We start from the raw sequence: 17449 nt of genomic DNA on the forward strand, positions 1-17449 counted from the left end.
GAAGAGAGGCTGGGGGGGGGGGGGTGTTTAGGGCGTAAAAAGAACGCAGTGTGCCCGTCTCAGGGACCGCTTGGGGCGCCCGATCCTGCTGAGTAATCCTTTCCCCAGTGAGCACGGGGCCTCGCCTTTCCTGCTGAATCACAGTCACTGTGACTTTTCGCTGAGTCACGGTCCCGAGGTCTGTTTTTGCTGAGTCACAGTACCAGCTGCAGGTTGGGACCGGGGTTAATCTCTGGTGGAGGCGGCGACTGCCTGGGGCCAGCACGTCCTGGATGACCGCTGTGTCCTGGCAAAGCCAAGCCTCCCCTCCTCCCACCTCCTGCAGCTTCTTTTTTTTTTCTCCTGCAGCTTCTTAGCCTGTCGTCCTCCCTGTCCCTGTTTTAGAAAACTAGTATTTCTCAGTAGCCTCCCACAGGCCATGGGGCTTCATTAAATGGCAGAGCCCTGTGAGGTGGGCGTTGTGGTCCCAGTTGGAGGTGGGGAGCCACTCAAACGCAAAGACAACGGCCAAAGAGACAAGGTCACGAAACACCGGCTGCGAAGAGCACAGAAGTAGGACCAGGAAACTCATGGCAGCATCTGGGTTGGAACCCAGTGGGCCATAGGTGAAATGTGAATATAGGGTTTATATAATTAATTTGTATGGAATTCCCTGATGATGTTTAGAATTAATTGTACTGCTGTTGCAAAAGACTCCCCTGCTAAAGAATTTGGGAAATGATATCTGCAATTTACCATCAAACGAGCGGTGGGGGGGGGGGGGGATATATATATTATATTGGATCTATGTGTATATAATGGAAAGAGAATGAGTGATAAAACAAATAAGACAATGTCAATGTAAGAAACGTCCAAACCTTTAAGAATTTTTATGAGTTTATTTGACAATTGCCAGGAAGCAAAATCTCAACCGGATTGAGAAAATGCTACAGAGAATGGCAGTTTTACCACTTATTTACACAACTGAATCAAAGGGAAGATATTGAGTGGGGGTTACATGCAATCCACTGGTGATAGATTAGGGAAGTGGGAGAAAGCAAAGCCGGGAAATGTCTGGGACTTTTGCATTGGTGGGTCCAGGATGGTTAACAATGAACATTTACAGCACATGGAGATGGTATGTGGGAGAAGGAGATAGCAATGAGAGGTAAGCTTGAAGGGCTCTGTGGTCTGATTGTGTCCTGAGAAGTCTGGGAAAAGGAATTGATTACGTTGACATTCCAAAGGCATGTGATCAGGTATGTTATCTGAGATGCAAGAGAGGACAGGCTCAGGTAAGGTAAAGACTGACCTTTGTTAGGGAAATATACTGGTCTAGGACCTGACTACTCTCCATGAATTGCTTTTATAGAACATTTCAATTTCAGACCATCCTATGTGGCGACTTTAGGTCTGAGATTGTCAGGCCACCGTGTGGGCCTCCCCTGAGCTTGTCAGATTTAGTATGTGGCCTCTTTTTCATCTACAACAAAATACTAACTGGTGACGCTAGGTGACATTATTCAGAAATCCTCTGTATTCTCATTCTTGCCACTTCCCTGGACATTTGAAATTATTTCAAAGAAGTTTACTTTTTGAGGGAAGAAAATAAAAAGTAAAGGTGAGGTGTCTGAGATTCAAAACTCCTAAATAAGAGCAAGGTGATTTTCACCTTACTCAGAACCATCCAGAAATTTCTAGATAGGAAAAAGCTCTGGCTGAATCATGAGGGGGGAACTGGAGGCCACCCTTGGACCAAACCTGACAGCTAATGCTTCCTGAGGCTCTTCCACCAGGTCCCGTCGGAGCTTGTTACAGATAGTAAACTGATTTAATCCTTACCACATCCCATTGAGCTGATTTTGTCAGACGAGAAAATAAAAACTGAGAAGGGCCTGGCGCAGTGGATAGAGTGTCGGACTGGGATGTGGAAGGACCCAGGTTCGAGACCCCAAGGTCGCCAGCTTGAGCGCAGGCTCATCTGGCTTGAGCAAAAAGCTCGCCAGTTTGGACCAAAGGTCGCTGGCTAAAGCAAGGGGTTACTCGGTCTGCTGAAGGCCATGGTCAAGGCACATATGAGAAAGCAGTCAATGAACAACTAAGGTGTCCCAATGAGAAACTAATGATTGATGCTTCTCATCTCTCTCCGTTCCTGTCTGTCTATCCCTCTCTATCCCTCTCTCTGACTCTCTCTCTGTCCCTGTAAAAAAAAAAAAAAAAAAAAGCTGAGAAGGGTACAAGTGCACACAAGTATGCTTTCTGCTCCTTTCCCCCTTCTCTCTCTTTCTAAAAATGAATATATAAAATCTAAAAAAAAAAAAAAAAACAGTGAAGGGAAGAACTTCAGAAAAGCTGGGCTGAGTTTGCTTCACAGCTCATTAAGATATAATTGACATACGAAAACTTTACATATTTAAAGTATATAATTTGATGAGTTTTAATAAGGACACCTGTGAAACCATCATCTCCATGATCAAGATAAGGACCTTATTCACCACTCCCCAAAATTTCCTCACGGTCCTTTGTAACCCTCCTCACCCCCACCACCTTCCAGTTAGGTAACCATTGGTCTGATTAGAGCTTCTAGAATTTTATATAATCCTATATACATTTTTATATACAATTTTATATTAATATAATCAGTAAGAAGTTTTTTTGTTGTTTGTTTGTTTAAGTCTGGCTGTTTTTACTCAGTATAATTATTTAGGGATTTATTCATGTGGGGAGCCATGATTTATTCCTTTTTATTGCTGAGTATCCAGTGTATGTTATACCACAACATGCTAATCCAGGGGTCCCCAAACTTTTTACACAGGGGGCTAGTTCACTGTTCCTCAGACCGTTGGAGGGCCGGACTATAAAAAAAAACTATGAACAAATCCCTATGCACACTGCACATATCTTATTTTAAAGTAAAAAAACAAAATGGGAACAAATACAATATTTAAAATAAAGAACAAGTAAATTTAAATCAACAAACTGACCAGTATTTCAATGGGAGCTATGCTCCTTTCACTGACCACCAATGAAAGAGGTGCCCCTTCCGGAAGTGCGGCGGGGGCCGGATAAATGGCCTCAGGGGGCCGCATGCAGCCCACAGGGCCGTAGTTTGGGGACCCCTGTGCTTATCCATTCACCTGAAACAGATATATGGGCTGTTTCCAGTATGGGGACTATGACAAATCAAGCTGTTGTGACCATTCATGGACAGGTCTTTGTGTGGACACGTGCTTTCATTCCTTGTACATAAATAAACACTCAGGAGTGGAACAGCAGGTGTATGTTTTGCTTCTTAAGAAATTACCAAACTATTTTCCAAAGTGGTTGTACTGTAGGGGAGGAAAAAACAACTGTGTCCTCTACCATCCTAGGTTCGCCAGCTGGGGTCCTAGAAATCAAACTGACCAAAGACAAATTAACAAGGGAGAAACAAACAGTTTATGAACACAGGCAGCGCACATACACATGGCGGAGACTACGTAGTCACTAACTAAAAGGCTGGTCAGAAGTGGGGCTTATGTAGCACCCTCACAAAGAAAAGGAAGAAGGCTGTGGCAGGGTAAACGTATGGGGGAAATGAAAGGAAAATAAGGATTAGTTTGGGAAGGTTTATTGTGTGGATTCCTCTCTTCTCTGGGCTGATAAGAATCTAGAGTTGTCTCAGGTGATTAAGAACCTAAGCTTGCTTCTAAGCAAATGAGAGGCAAGGCAGAGAGCCATTTTGGTATTTGCAGTTTCTCAATTGTCTGCAGTTCAAAATAACCCTTATGCCAAAGTGGCGTATTTTGGGGTGGCATCTTCTGATGCCCTATAGCAGCGGTTCTCAACCTGGGGGTTGCGACCCCGGCGGGGGTCAAACGACCAAAACACAGGGGTCGCCTAAAGCCATCGGAAAATTTTCCTGTAGTATCATTTTATGTTCTCACCAGCAGTGAGACTCAAGTTGTTCTACATTCTCAACAGTAGGAATAGACAGTCTTTTTGATGTTAGCCATTTGATTAGGTGTGTAATGTTATCTCATTGTGGTTGTAATTTGTATTTCCCTGATGACCTATGAACTTGAACATCTTTCCATGTGCTTAGTTAGCATCCATGTCTTCTCTGGTGAATTGTCTGTTCAAATGTTTTACCTGTTTGTTTGTTTATTTTTAATTCCCTTATCTGCCACCTTATTATTGAATTACTATATACAAATTCTTTACATATTGTTAGAGATAAGTCCTTTGTTGGACATATGTTTACAAATATTTTCTCCTAGTCTCTGGCTTGCCCCCTTTTTTTTCATAACAGTATCTGTTGAAGAGCAAATGTTTTTATTTTGATAAAGTCCCATTGGTTGATTTTTCCTCCTTAACATTATGTGCTTTTGGTGTCGTACTTGAGAAATCTTTGCCAAATCTAAGGTCACTAAGATTTTCCTTTCTGATTTAATTTATAGAATACATTTTATAGGTTTAGCTCTTTCATTGAGGTCTAAAATCCCTTTCTGAGCTGAGTGTTGAAAGATGATTATCCTGGCAAAGGGGCAAGAGAGGACATTCTAGGCAGGAGGTACCACCTGAGCAAAGGCCCAGAGGGATGGGTGTCTTAATACATAGTTGGAGCGGGGAGTATTTCTGAGACTGGCACATATGGTTTAAGGGAGGGAGTGGGGTGAGATCCCCTTGCTGGTAAGGTAGCCAGGCCCAGGGCAGCAGGCAAGGTGTGCCAGGCTAACAAGCTTGTACTTTATCCCAAAGGCAATGGGGAGCTACCGAAAGCTGTTGACCAGGGGAGTGGTGCGGCCACCTGTTGCCTTAGCTGCAAAACTGGGGGCAAGAAGAGGAGCAAAGGAGAAAAGAACAGAAAGGGGTTCAGTCATTCAGCTGGCCTTCTTCTCCTTCTCTTTTTTTGGCTCCCTGCCCTCCCAGGAGGCTTATGCTAAGCACCCACTATTTTTTTTAAATTAATTTTAATGGGGTGACATTGATAAATCAGGGTACATATGTTCAGAGAAACCATCTCCAGGTTATTTTGACATTTGATTATGCTGCATTCCCATCACCCAAAGTCCAATTGTCTTCCGTCACCTTCTAACTGGTTTTCTTTGTGCCCCTCCCCTCCCCCAACACCTTCCCTCTCCTCCACCCCACCCCGTAACCCCCATACTCTTGTCCATGTCTCTGAGTCTCATTTTTATATCCCATCTATGTATGGGATCATATAGTTCTTAGTTTTTTCTGATTTACTTATTTCACTCAGTATAATGTTATCAAGGTCCATCCATGTTGTTGTAAAGGATCCGATGTCATCATTTCTTATGGCTGAGTAGCATTCCATAGTATATATGTACCAAAGCTTTTTAATCCACTCGTCCACTGACGGACACTTGGGCTGTTTCCAGATCTTCGCTATTGTAAGCACCCACTATTAAACGTTAACCCTTCCCCATAACTGTTTTACTGCTTTCGGGAGCGCTTTTATTAGGAATGTTCATCTCCTGTCTGTCACACATGCGGCAAACATTTTCTCCCAGTCTGTCATGGGGTCTTAACCTTGTTTACATCCCAGAAAGCTTCAGTGTCCAGTCTGGGGATGCCTTTTCTGATTTGGGTTTGTCTGCCTTACTGAGGAAGGCTGTGTTCCATTCAGGCTGCCCACCACCACTGGGGGCCCTGCCCTGCTGGGTCCAAAGCATGTCCTCTCCGGTAGGTGTGGGGCATGAGTGGGGTCGGGGCACCCTGTGTAATCTTGTTTATCAGGGGTGCCTCTGCTTGAGGATACTCAGGAGGGGTTTCTCTATCCTCTCAAAACCCCGTCCAGCACCCATTGGGGAGGCAGGAGGCTCCCTAATGTGTTCCCAGTCTTAGCTGGCGCCTTGCCTCCGCTTTTCACAATTAGAACCTTGGGAGCCACAGCTTGGCCCTGCCAGCAGCCCAAACCACTTCTGTTTTCCAGGCAGGCGGCAGGCTGGGCGGTGCCTGCGGAATGCTGAGTTGAGATTTCCTCATCCCCCTCGTGCAGCTGCGTTTCTGCTGTGTCACAGTTGGGAGGGGTGGGGTACTCCTGGAGACAAATGGGCAGGAAGATTTTGCTGAGTCACTCCGCAGCTTCCTAGGGCTCCCTCTGGATGGTGGGTGAAAGGACAGCGTTCAAGGCAGGCTGGAGGAAGTGAAACTTCTAGAAAAGGACAAAAGGCTCCTATTTATCACATTGTTTGCAAAGTCCTGTCCCATACATCTCAAAATTGATTTGTCCAAGTCTGAGCTGCTGTGCCTCCCTCCCCCAACTCCCGCCCCATCATAGTAAACTGGCAATTCTGTCTTCCCAGTTAGATGAACCAAAACCTTTGGAATCATCCTTGACTGCAATTCTCTCCCACAACCCAACCCACTCTTTATTCTGAAAGTCTTGATGCCTCTGCCTTTAACACACGGCTAACCTGGGCCACTTCTCATCCTGTCCTGTCCAAGCCACAGCCATCTCTCCCCTGGATTACTGCAGTAGGTAGCCTCCTGCCCTTGGCCTTCTTCAGCCCAGTCTCACCACTGAGCCCAGCAAAACTGAAGCCATATCCCATCTCTGCTCCGTTCCAAACCCTGCAGTCTCCCCTCCTCACAGAGGGTCCTTGCCACAGCGGCAGGCTCTGCGGGCTCGGTCCCCCTCTCTCCCTGCTCTTGTCTCCTGTCTGCCTCTCCCTCTCTGGGCTCCAGCCACACTGATCTCCACGTGGCTGCTTGTCCATGCCACGTTTGTCCCACCAGGGGGCCTTGACTTGTCCTGGATTTGGGGGCCCTTGCCCTGCTGCCTAAAACAGTGCTCCCCCTGATTTAACACTGTAATCACCAAGTCTCCCGCATGTTCCCCATCTCCAACTTCTCCTGCCATGTCCCGTCTTCCTCTGCCAGGGAAAGTTCTGTACTTTGGAGGATTTATGGGATTAACCTGGGCCCACGCAGAAGATCCAGGATCATCTCCCTATTTTAAAGTTTGTAACCTTTTTTAAAAAAGATTTTATTTATTCATTTTAGAGAGAAGAAAGAGAGAGAGAGAGAGAGAGAGAAACAGGGAGAAGCAGGAAGCATCAGGTTCCATATGTGCCTTGACTGGGCAAACCCAGTGTTTTGAACCAGCGACCTTAGTAGCGTTCTCGGTCGATGCTTTATACACTGCGCCACCATAGGTCAGGCTATATTTACCTACACACACACACACACACATCCATAAAACTCACTTTTTTATAAACAGTATGTTAATCCCAAACCTGAGATTCTCACTCTTTTCTCTTCTTTTGAAATAATAACTTCTAAAAATAGATTTTGGTGTATGAAGGTGTATGTGGGCTTACCTTGGTACAATAAGAGTGTCTTTTTCTTAAAAAAATTTTTTTAATTTAATGATTTCAGAGAGAGAGAGAGGAAGGAGGGGGGAGAGAGAGAGAGAGAGAGAGAAGCATCAATTTGTTGTTACATGTATCTGTACATTCATTGGCTGACTCTTATGTACCCTGACCAAGGATTGAACCCAGAATCTTGGTATATTGGGCTAACACTCTAACCAACTGACCTAACTGTCCATGGACTAAAAGTATCTTTGAAAAATAAAATAAAACCTGTAACCTTGAATTCATCCACAAACTCTAATTAGTCTTTCCAATGGTAACATCTTCACAGGTTCCAGGTGTTAGTGCATGGACAGCTCTGGGGTCATGACCCTCCCACCGCAGGTGAACTCCCACCCCCTGGTTTGGTGAGGATGAGCCATGCTTGGGAGAAGGCTGGCTCAGAGCGGACCTTGGTGTTCCTTTCCAGTTTTCCACCCACATTTGTCTCCTTGCCCCACCATTCCCCGCCAGCCTGCTCTGGTCTCCTTTCTGGGTCATTTTCCTTGTGTCCAGACACACCACTCCCCACTAGGATCCTGAGCACACATTCTTTGTCAAGGTGGGCTTCTAGTTTCTTCAATTTTGTATCTCTAGTGCTCATAAAAACAAAACAAAAACCCAGCCCATTCTAGTTGTTCAAGCCAATGACTCTGAAAAGAAAGACCAGAGAAGGGGGTGGTGGGTTCTGACAGATTAAAGCTTTAACAAGGGAATGCCAGGTGCCACGCTGGGAGAGGGGGAAAGGGAGCCACTGAGGATAAATCTCCCAGGGTTCCACTATTCATCCCTTTCTCCTGCCTTCCAAAGCTGATTCTCTGCGCCAGGTGTGAGGAAAACAGGCCTTGAGGGAGGCTGTATCGTTCCCTATGGCTGTTACGAGATACCATGCTAAAACACAGATTTATTCTCTGGGGGTCAGAAGTCCCAAAATTGGGGTGGCCGGGGTGTTCTAAGGAGTTCTAAGGAGAATCCACTTCCTCATGTTGTCCAGCTTCTGAGGCGGCCTGCTTTCCTTGGCTCGTGGCCGCTAACTCCATTCCAAAGTCAGCAGCAGAGAGAGCATCTTCTAGTCTCTCTCCCTCTCTCTCCTCTGCCCCCCTTCGCACCCCTTTCCATATCTGTAACCCTGCAGCCTCCACCTTGTAAGGACTTTTGTGATTACATTAGGCCCCAGGTGGTTAATCCTGGATAACCTTTCCATCTCAAGGTCTTTAATCTATTTACATCAGCAAAATCCCTTTTGCCCTGTAGGTAACAAATTCACAGGTTCTGGTGATTAGGATGTGGACTCCTTGGGGGCCTTATTGGATCATTGTTGCGGTTGAGATCAAGAAGGGGAAGTCGGGGAGCTGAATCAGCAGGGGAAGGGCTGCAAGATCACCAGTGGGACAGAGGACAGAGTAGGACCAGCCCTGACCTGTCCTCCTGGGCTCCGGGGTTGCGAGTGGGGGAGTGTGTGTGTGTTCTAACCAAGTCCTGGGCTTCCAGTTACAACTGGAAGAAGCAAGGCTGGACTGAGGGCTAGGAACCCCACTGAAGATTCTCCTGTTGCCCGCCAGCTTCCATCTCTGAGAAGCACTTCCTCCTAGCTCTCTGGAAACCTCAGATTCCTGGGGTGCCTCTAGACCCATCACTGGGTGCAGGTTTCTGGAGGGGGCAAAATCACACAGCTGCTTAGATTTCTAGGAGAGCTTTTTTTTCATGTCCTGTAAAAGGCTTTGTTTTCCAAGGCTCATGTGACCGCTTCCCCTCCACCCCCGCGGGCTAGGCTGCGGGCGGGGCGCAGGCTGGGGTGTTGCAATGTCTGGCCGGAAAGTTGGGATCAGCTGTTGGGCGGTGGCCACGTGACCCGAGCCCGGGAGGATAAATGGAAGGCGGGGACCCAGTTGGGCACAGTCACTCGCCTGCCTCATTTCTCCGGTCTCTAGACGTTGGAGCCAGCCCTCAGTCAGCACCGAGCCAGCCTAGCGACGGCCAAATGGAGCGCCCACAGCCCGACAGGCAAGCACTGGGTGGCGGGGTGGGGGACGCCGGGACCGGCCCTCCGGACTGGCCCAGACGGAGCCGGGAAGCAACACTGCTGAGCCGGGAGCAACACTTGGGATTGGGAGTAAGGACGGGCTGGGTTCCAGTCCTGCTTGTACACGTGTGTTTGAGGAATGAAAGCTTAGGTGCCTGGCTACCGGGAAGGGTGGTGGGTGACCTGCCCATGGGAGTGTTGCTATGGTATCCAACTTTGTTTTTGGTATGGGACTTTTGAGTGCATTTGGAAGTGCCATTTGCTTAATCTAGCATCCTTCCGGCTGCCTGAGCCTGGGTGTGTGGTTCTCTTACAGAGCCCACTCTTGGCCAGGTCCCCCCTCACTAGCTGTCAGGACATCGCTGTGAATGTGTCCCCACTTTACAGATGAGGGAGGCAGCAAGCCCAGGGTTGCTCAGCTAGCAGGTGGCAGAACTGGGCTTGGAAGCTTGGTTATCTGTCCACATCTGAGCCTGGCTCCTTCCTATATCCCAAGATTTTGATCTGCGTGTACAGAACAGGGGTTGATGTTTCTTGCAAGGGTTTTGGAAGAGAGAGGAGAAATGACAGTTCTGTGGGAGGCGGATACTGAAATACGGCAGAAATTCCGGACTCCCAGAAAGTTTTTCTTTGAGTAAAGCATAGCATTTACTCAGGCATTTTAACCCAAATGATTTTATAATGTGTATATTATAGTGGATCATGAGATTTGTATGTGGAATCTCAGCACAAGAAATGAATTAAATCTTGAGTCTAAAAAACCCATCAAAGAAATTAGGAAGTTGAGTAAGAATGCTCACCCTGCCCACTGCTGCTTCTGCCTGGGTTGTGCTGCCTCCTCCTCCCCCTTCATTAGAATAACTGGTGCCAGGATTTTCCCCTTGGTTTGGGGGACCGTATTATAATTTATTTTAGTGGCTGAAGAGTGTTGTTGGGCCTGTATCTTGAGGCATTTGGGAACGTGGCTTGTGTATTAGTTGAGAGGCTGGACTTGTTTCTTTGGAGAAGCCTAATACAGCCAAGATCTATTGAAGGCCCCCTATAGGTGAGAGGCCCCCTCAGAGGCACAGCCTTTGGAAGAACCCTGCTCACAGCTATGCCTTACTCACCCTCCCTTCCTTCCCTCTGCAGCATGCCCCAGGATTTGTCAGAGGCCCTGAAGGAGGCCACCAAGGAAGTGCACATCCAGGCAGAGAACGCCGAGTTCATGAAGAATTTTCAGAAGGGTCAGGTGACTCAAGAAGGCTTTAAGGTATGTTGGACCAGCCCTGGTGGAGGGTATGACAGGTGTGGGTGTGCCCAAGGCTCAGGCCAGAGATTCAGTAGGACTGAGATCAGAGAGGCTGAGGGACTAGGTGGGAATGTCTGAGAGAATCATTTTATAGATGATGACATTGAGGCTCCTAGAGCGGTGGTGACCCACCCAAGGTCATACAGCAAATTCATAATCTGCTATATAGTATTGTGGAGGGGCTGGGGCAGTAGTGCCAGCAGCTGAGCACCTATTTCAAGTTGGGCATTTTATACACTTGATATCTAATTTTTGACTTAATCATGAAAAGATAGGGGAGGGAAGGCTCAAAGAGGTTAAGTAACTAACACAAAGTCACACAGCTAGTAAGTAAATGGGAAAGGCCAAAATCAAACCAACGCTAGCCTTATTTCAGAGGCCTGACTTAATTCTAATCTGCCTCTGAAGGCAAGGGGTAGTAAGTACCCCATACTGCTCCTTACTTCTAACAGTGAGACTGTGGACACCTCATCTTACCTCTCTAAGGCAAGGTTTCCTTCATCTGTGAAGTGGGATTTTAGTTTTTATTATTATTTTTTATTGATTGATTGCTTTTAGACAGAGGAAGGGGGAGAGAGAGAGCGGCATTCACTTGTTGGTCCACTTAGTTGTGCCCTGACTGGGGATGGAACCTGCAACCTTGGTGTTTCTAGATGATGCTCTTACTAACTGAGCTACATGGCCAGGGCTTAAAATGGGATTTTAACTTCAGGGTTTTTAAAGCACTCACTTTTAAGCTAGATACTGACTTTGCTATTTCCCAGCATGGTTGTGAAATTCATGCAAATAGCAGGGAAGCTCTTGACAAAGAACCAGACACATGCCTCCTGCCTCTTATTAAAACATCAGCATGAGGCCTGACCAGGTGGTGGCGCAGTGGATAGAGCATCGGACTGGGATGCGGAAGGACTCAGGTTCGAGACCCCGAGGTTGCCAGCTTGAGCGCGGGCTCATCTGGTTTGAGCAAAAAGCTCACCTGCTTGGACCCAAGGTCGCTGGCTCGAGCAAGGGGTTACTCGGTCTGCTGAAGGTCCTCAGTCAAGGCACATATGAGAAAGCAATCAATGAACAACTAAGGTGTCGCAACGAAAAACTGATGATTGATGCTTCTCATCTCTCTCTGTTCCTGTCTGTCCCTGTCTATCCCTCTCTCTGACTCTCTGTCCTTGTAAAAGAAAATAAATAAATAAGTAAAACATCAGCATGAGGAAAGACTTGTTCAGGTTGGACAGAGCAGGTGGGGGGGCTTTATCCCAGCACTCCTGACACCCCTCCCTTTTACAGTCTGGGTCTTCCCCACTTCCAACCTGAGAGGCATTGCAGCGAGAGGAGATTTCACCAGCAGGTCTAGGGGGTTGGGGCCCTTGGCTCTGTCCTGTGGGTGCTGGGTCTATCCCTTGCTCCCTCTTCCTCACCCTCCACCTTCCCCCTCTCAAAGATGACTTACACACGGTTGCTGTTTTGTGGCTGGGGCAGTGGGAGCAGGAGGTGGGTGACTATTGGAATGTCCTGTCCCCAGCCACTGTAGATTGGGATTTTACCTCGAGGCCACTGAGTTCAGAGTGGGTGCTGACTTGAGTTCTGGGTGCCAGGCTGCATCAACATGCCAGGCTGTGCCCAGTGCTTACCTGTGTCATACTGCTCGACTGTCACACCAGCCCCATTTAGTATGTGGTCGGATTATTCCCTTTGCAGGGGGTGGGGTTCAAGGCTGGACTTGCACAGAGTCACTCAGACCTCAGATCACCCAGAGAGGGAGAGTGGTTCACCCATGGTTACCCAGCTGCCAGCTGGCTGAGCCAAGGTTAGGACCAGGTTGCTCACACTTAGAAGCACAAGTTATTCTGTACCAGACTGCCTGGCTGTCTACCCCATTGAGAAATGGGGCTGCTGGGAAGGTTTATGGCTCAGAAATAACCTGAATACCTCAACTGGAATGTCTAAACTTTGTCCTCGTTCAAACTCAAACTAGAGTATTAATGTGTAACAAGAATCCCCCCAGCCAAGGTACACTGGGCCTGTCACCCTAGACCCAATCCAGATGTGGGAGGGTTCAGAGTGGGCCTCTAGGAAGGAGAATGGGCCCTGCAGCTGGTCACCCAGAGGTCAAAGGCCAGAGGCACCTGTGTTTCTTGGAAGCACTTTTATTTAGTCATTCCCTTGCTCCAGAGCCATGATAGCTTCCTAGCAGCCCCTGAGCTTGACTCCAGTTTCATTTCTTACTAACTGCGCAACCTCAACATCTCATGCCCTCTTAGACATAATTTGTTTTTCTGTAAAATGGGGCTAGCAACTCTGTGGGATTTTATGAGAATTAGGTTAGGCCGTTAACCCAGTGAGGTAAAAGGGCTTTAGGCTCAGAAAGTGAGCGATCAGCTTTTTCTCGTGTGACACTCCCTCTGACTGCTGTGTGGGGAGGTTTGGAGGGAGGGGCAGGAGGTGGGAGCCCAGCCTGGGGACGGGACGAGGGCCGCTGTGAAGGCAGCAGTGAAGGCTGGATGGGGGCTCTTGTATGATGCAGCAGCCTGACCTGCGCACTCTGGTTTCAGCTGGTGATGGCCTCCCTGTTCCACGTGTACAAGGCCCTGGAGGAGGAGATTGAGCGCAACAAGGAGAACCCCGTCTATGCCCCCCTCTACTTCCCGGAAGACCTGCACCGCACAGCTGCCCTAGAGCAGGACTTGGCCTTCTGGTACGGGCCCACCTGGCAGGAGGCCGTCCCCTACACGCAGGCCACCAGGCGCTATGTGCAGCGACTCCAAGAGGTGGGGTGCAAGGAGCCCGAGCTGCTGGTGGCTCACGCCTACACCCGCTACCTGGGTGATCTGTCTGGGGGCCAGGTCCTCAAGAAGATTGCTCAGAAGGCCTTGGACCTGCCCAGCTCCGGCGAGGGCCTGGCCTTCTTCACCTTCCCCAACATCGCCAGTGCCACCAAGTTCAAGCAGCTGTACCGCTCCCGCATGAATTCCCTGGAGATGACCCCTGAGGTCAGGCACAGGGTCACCGAAGAGGCCAAGACTGCATTCCTGCTCAACATTCAGGTGAGAGTCTGGCAGCCCAGGATAGCCACCACGTCCCCTAGCTGATCCTCCAAGGGACTCTTATATCAGGGGAGGTGGGTGGACAGGGCAGAGGGTCAGCGTTAAGTGCTCTTATATCAGGGGAGGTGGGCGGGCAGAGGGTCATCGTTAAGTGCTCTTATATCAGGGGAGGTGGGTGGGCAGGGGGTCATCATTAAGTGCTCTTATATCAGGGGAGATGGGTGGGCAGGGGGTCATGGTTAAGTGCTCTTATATCAGGGGAGGTGGGTGGGCAGGGGGTCATGGTTAAGTGCTCTTATATCAGGGGAGGTGGGTGGGCAGGGGGTCATCGTTAAGTGCTCTTATATCAGGGGAGGTGGGCGGGTAGAGGGTCATCGTTAAGTGCTCTTATATCAGGGGAGGTGGGTGGGCAGGGCAGGGGGTCATCGTTAAGTGCAGGGATGCAGGAGCCTGGGTTTTAGTTCTGCCTCTTCGTGGCTTGGTGGTTTTGGAAAAATCCCTTATTCTCTCTGTACTTGTTTCCCTGTCTGTAAAATGGGAATGTAAATATACCTATCTCTTAGAGTTGTGAGGGTTAAGTGAATTTATCCCGATAAAGTCCCCATAGCAGGGCCTGGAGAAGGGGTCAGCCCTCTAATGTTAGCTACTGTTCTTATGGGGCATGAGTGTCACAGTTGGAGCACTCTGTGACAACATTCAAGTTGTGTATGCATTTGTGTGCAGCTAGGTTGGCACTGCAGAGTTTAGAGGTGGTGCAGATGTGGCCTCTGAGGCCTCTCAGGCCAGCCGCGAAGGCAGGATACACATTACTTCAGGAGCCTCAGGTCAAGGGGCAAGGTGGGCTTTGAGGAAGGCCTGGAGGCAGGAGTTCCTGGGCAGAACTGGAGGGTGGTAGGTGTTGGGGGGGATATCCTTCTAACCCGGATGTTGCTCTCCCCCCACCTGGAGGAGCTATGGAGGCTGGGCCTCCAAGCTCCTGGCTTCCTATTCTCAGCTCTAGTAATAGAGCAATGCCCCCACCCCTTGCAGTTCCCTAAATAACAACAAACCAAACCTGGTTGGTTGAGTTTCCAAGAGAAGTGTTGTAGAAGGACAGGGATCTGGAGGAAGAGCCCTGCTGGAGGACTGGCCCTTGCCCCTGACCTCTGGGTTAGCCTCGGTCCAGGCACCAAACCCTTAGGAGCTGTTGCTTCCCCATTGAAAATCCCCGCTGATGAGTCCCATGAAACATGCTTTCCAAGGGGGACTGTAGACTTGGGCCCACTCATGAAAATGCTCTGCAGAGGGACGTGAAGGTCATGAATGGTGACAGGGAACCTGAAGTCCAGGGTGGGTGTTATTGAGGAGCCCTGGGGAACAGCAGGCAGGCGAGGCAGATGCACTTGTCACATCTTATCCCTTAAGCTGGATGAAAAGTACATGAATGGTCAGTGTTTTTCTTACGGGTGTTGTTATGTCCTAAATAGTTCATAACGAGACTTCACATCCCCTAGCGCCATCCTTCACTTAGGTGGCACGTGTGTCTTCTGTCTTCCAGCTGTTTGAGGAGTTGCAGGAGCTGCTGACCCAGGAAGCTGAGGACCGGAGACCCTCGCAGGCACCGGGGGTCCGCAGGCGCGCTGGCAGTGGGACTCGAGGTGAGAGCCTCTAGGGGGTGGTGTCTCCTAGGCTCCAGTGGAGGGGCATGTGACCCAGCTCTCTGGCTCCAGTATCTCTTGACTCTTCTGTCTTCTGAATGTTTTAAATGAGAATGTCTTCTGAATGTTTTAAATGAGAAGTGGGTACCAGCAAAAGGGCATGAGGTCAGCCTTCAGTGTGTGACTCTAGGCAAGCCATGTGACCTCTCCTTACCTAAGTTTCCCCATCTCTAAAACCAGAGGCAGTTGAGTTCTAGGTCATTGGTGCAAAAGTGCAGATTTGCACACAGACAACCCTCAGAAGTCAGGGGCAAAGCCCCCCTCCCTTAATTTGGGTTCCTTTGGGGCCCTTGAACAATTCCTGAGTGGAGACTTGTGATGTGGAACAGGGAGTCTGGGACTATTTCTTGCTGTTATCCCTCTATGGGATGCTAGGAAGACACCTAACTTCTGGGTCTTCTAGCATGTTAGTCCCTCTTTCCTGCCTCAAAGAGGTATCGAGGCTGTGGCTGTGCTGAGAGAGTATCTGGGAAACTTTAAAAAATACCCAAGTGCTCTACAGAATGGTTCCTCAGCAAGCCTGACCCCTGGGAGCGGGAGTGTGGCTGTGAGAGTCAGGGGAGTGGAGATGTGAAGCTCACTGCCTGCTTGGTGCTACCCTAACCTGCCTCCCTTGTGGCTTTCCCATGTGTCAGGTCCATGTGGACCCATGCTGGGATTGTGCCTGGGAGTGTTGGCATATGCGCAGTACTGATGGGATTGGCTACCTGGTGTGGGCTAAGGTGACATTGCCTTAATGCACCAGTTCTCAAAGTGTAGTCCCTGGAGTACCTCTGGAGGGCGTGGCCTCATAATGTAGGCTGGCTGAAAAGGGGAAAATAGATAGTTAGGAGAAGTAGTAATTTCCCTGTCTTTGGAGGTATGCAAGCAGTGGCTAGAGGGCCAGCTGTTTGTGTTGTAGCAGAATCCTGGCATTGAGCGGGACTATACTAGAGACTGCTGATGCCTGTGTGCTGTGCTTTTCTGTGAAGTCAGGCACCCTATCTCTGTCCACCTGTTGTTGACATTGACCCCCTTTCTCTTTCAGACTTGACCCCCACAGAGACTCCCAGAGGGAAGCCCCAGCTCAGCATCCTCTCCCAGGCACCACTCGTCCGATGGGTTCTCACACTCAGCTTCCTGGTGGCAACAGTTGCCATGGGGCTTTATGCCATGTGATGCACGCGTGTTGGCTCCTGGGGCCATGGACTCTGTCCAGCGGAGGGACCTCTTTCTAGGGAGGGAAAATCTCTTCGCTGGATTCCCTTCCCTTGGGCATGGGAAGCTGTCAGCCCCCCACCCCCATCCCTCGCTCTCTGACAAGGAAGGAGTCTGCGGCATCTTCCCAACGAGAAGCACATCCAGCCAATGACCTGAACTTCCAGAGTGGGACGTGGGGTTCTTTCCAGCCCTCAGAACCGCCAGCCCCATCCCCTGTTCCTGCACAGCAGAGCCCAGAAGACGTGACCAGAAGTAGCAACCGTCCTCAACCTCCAAAAGCCCTGGGTTTGCAGTGTCTTTGTTGACGTACCATGACCACATTCCTCATGGGCCATGGCAGTTTTCACATAAATGTTCCAAGAGGTTATGTCTTGTGTTTGTCTTGTTTTTTGTTGGAGCCACTCTTTGTTCCTGGCTCAGCCCGACTGTGTATTCTGTTGTGTTCTGTTCTGTTTTTATAGCAGGGTTGGGTGGGTTGGGGTGGGGGAAGGTTTGCTAAGGGAGATTTTAACAGCCCTGTGGCCTTGGTCTCTAACTTTTGTGTGAAATAATAAACTATTGCCTGATAGTAACTTGCAGTATTTTTCTTGGGCTCTGTGACCCTTGGGGAACTGACGTTTTCTTCACTTGGTTTTTGAATGGTGGGAGAGGGGGTGAAGGTGCGGGTCTGGTACAGAAGCCAGTTGTTGTATTCTGTTCTGAGAATGATTTTGCGGGGTGCGGGGAGCTTTAAGTAGTTGGTGGGCAAATCTTCGTGGTTGAACCCTGCCTTATATGACTCACCTTGACTGAGGATGGGGTTGCCCTGTCAGCCTGAAATGAGCAGGTTCTGGGATAAAATTTGAGTCCTGTACTGT

At 49.0% G+C, this 17449-nt stretch overlaps 1 protein-coding gene across 1 annotated transcript; it reads left to right on the forward strand.

Annotated features, from left to right (window-relative positions):
* The first annotated feature begins 9197 nt into the window (after positions 1-9197).
* Positions 9198-17052, forward strand: HMOX1 (heme oxygenase 1). The gene is made up of 5 exons (XM_066358252.1): positions 9198-9344; positions 10495-10615; positions 13204-13695; positions 15233-15332; positions 16420-17052. The coding sequence occupies exons 1-5, from the start codon at positions 9211-9213 to the stop codon at positions 16548-16550; spliced, it is 978 nt and encodes a 325-aa protein (XP_066214349.1). The 5' UTR covers positions 9198-9210; the 3' UTR covers positions 16551-17052.
* The last annotated feature ends 397 nt before the right edge of the window (positions 17053-17449 follow it).

The sequence above is a fragment of the Saccopteryx leptura genome, chromosome 1 (genome assembly GCF_036850995.1).
Source record: "Saccopteryx leptura isolate mSacLep1 chromosome 1, mSacLep1_pri_phased_curated, whole genome shotgun sequence".
Taxonomy (NCBI): domain Eukaryota; kingdom Metazoa; phylum Chordata; class Mammalia; order Chiroptera; family Emballonuridae; genus Saccopteryx; species Saccopteryx leptura.

What these genes read in the sequence shown, in the direction of transcription:
- HMOX1 (XM_066358252.1), top strand. Translation starts at nt 9,211, where the DNA reads ATGGAAGGCGGGGACCCAGTTGGGCACAGTCACTCGCCTGCCTCATTT. An exon ending in GAGCGCCCACAGCCCGACAG is followed by an intron (nt 9,345 to 10,494) that starts GCAAGCACTGGG and finishes TTCCCTCTGCAG; the next exon opens with CATGCCCCAGGATTTGTCAG. An exon ending in TGACTCAAGAAGGCTTTAAG is followed by an intron (nt 10,616 to 13,203) that starts GTATGTTGGACC and finishes CTCTGGTTTCAG; the next exon opens with CTGGTGATGGCCTCCCTGTT.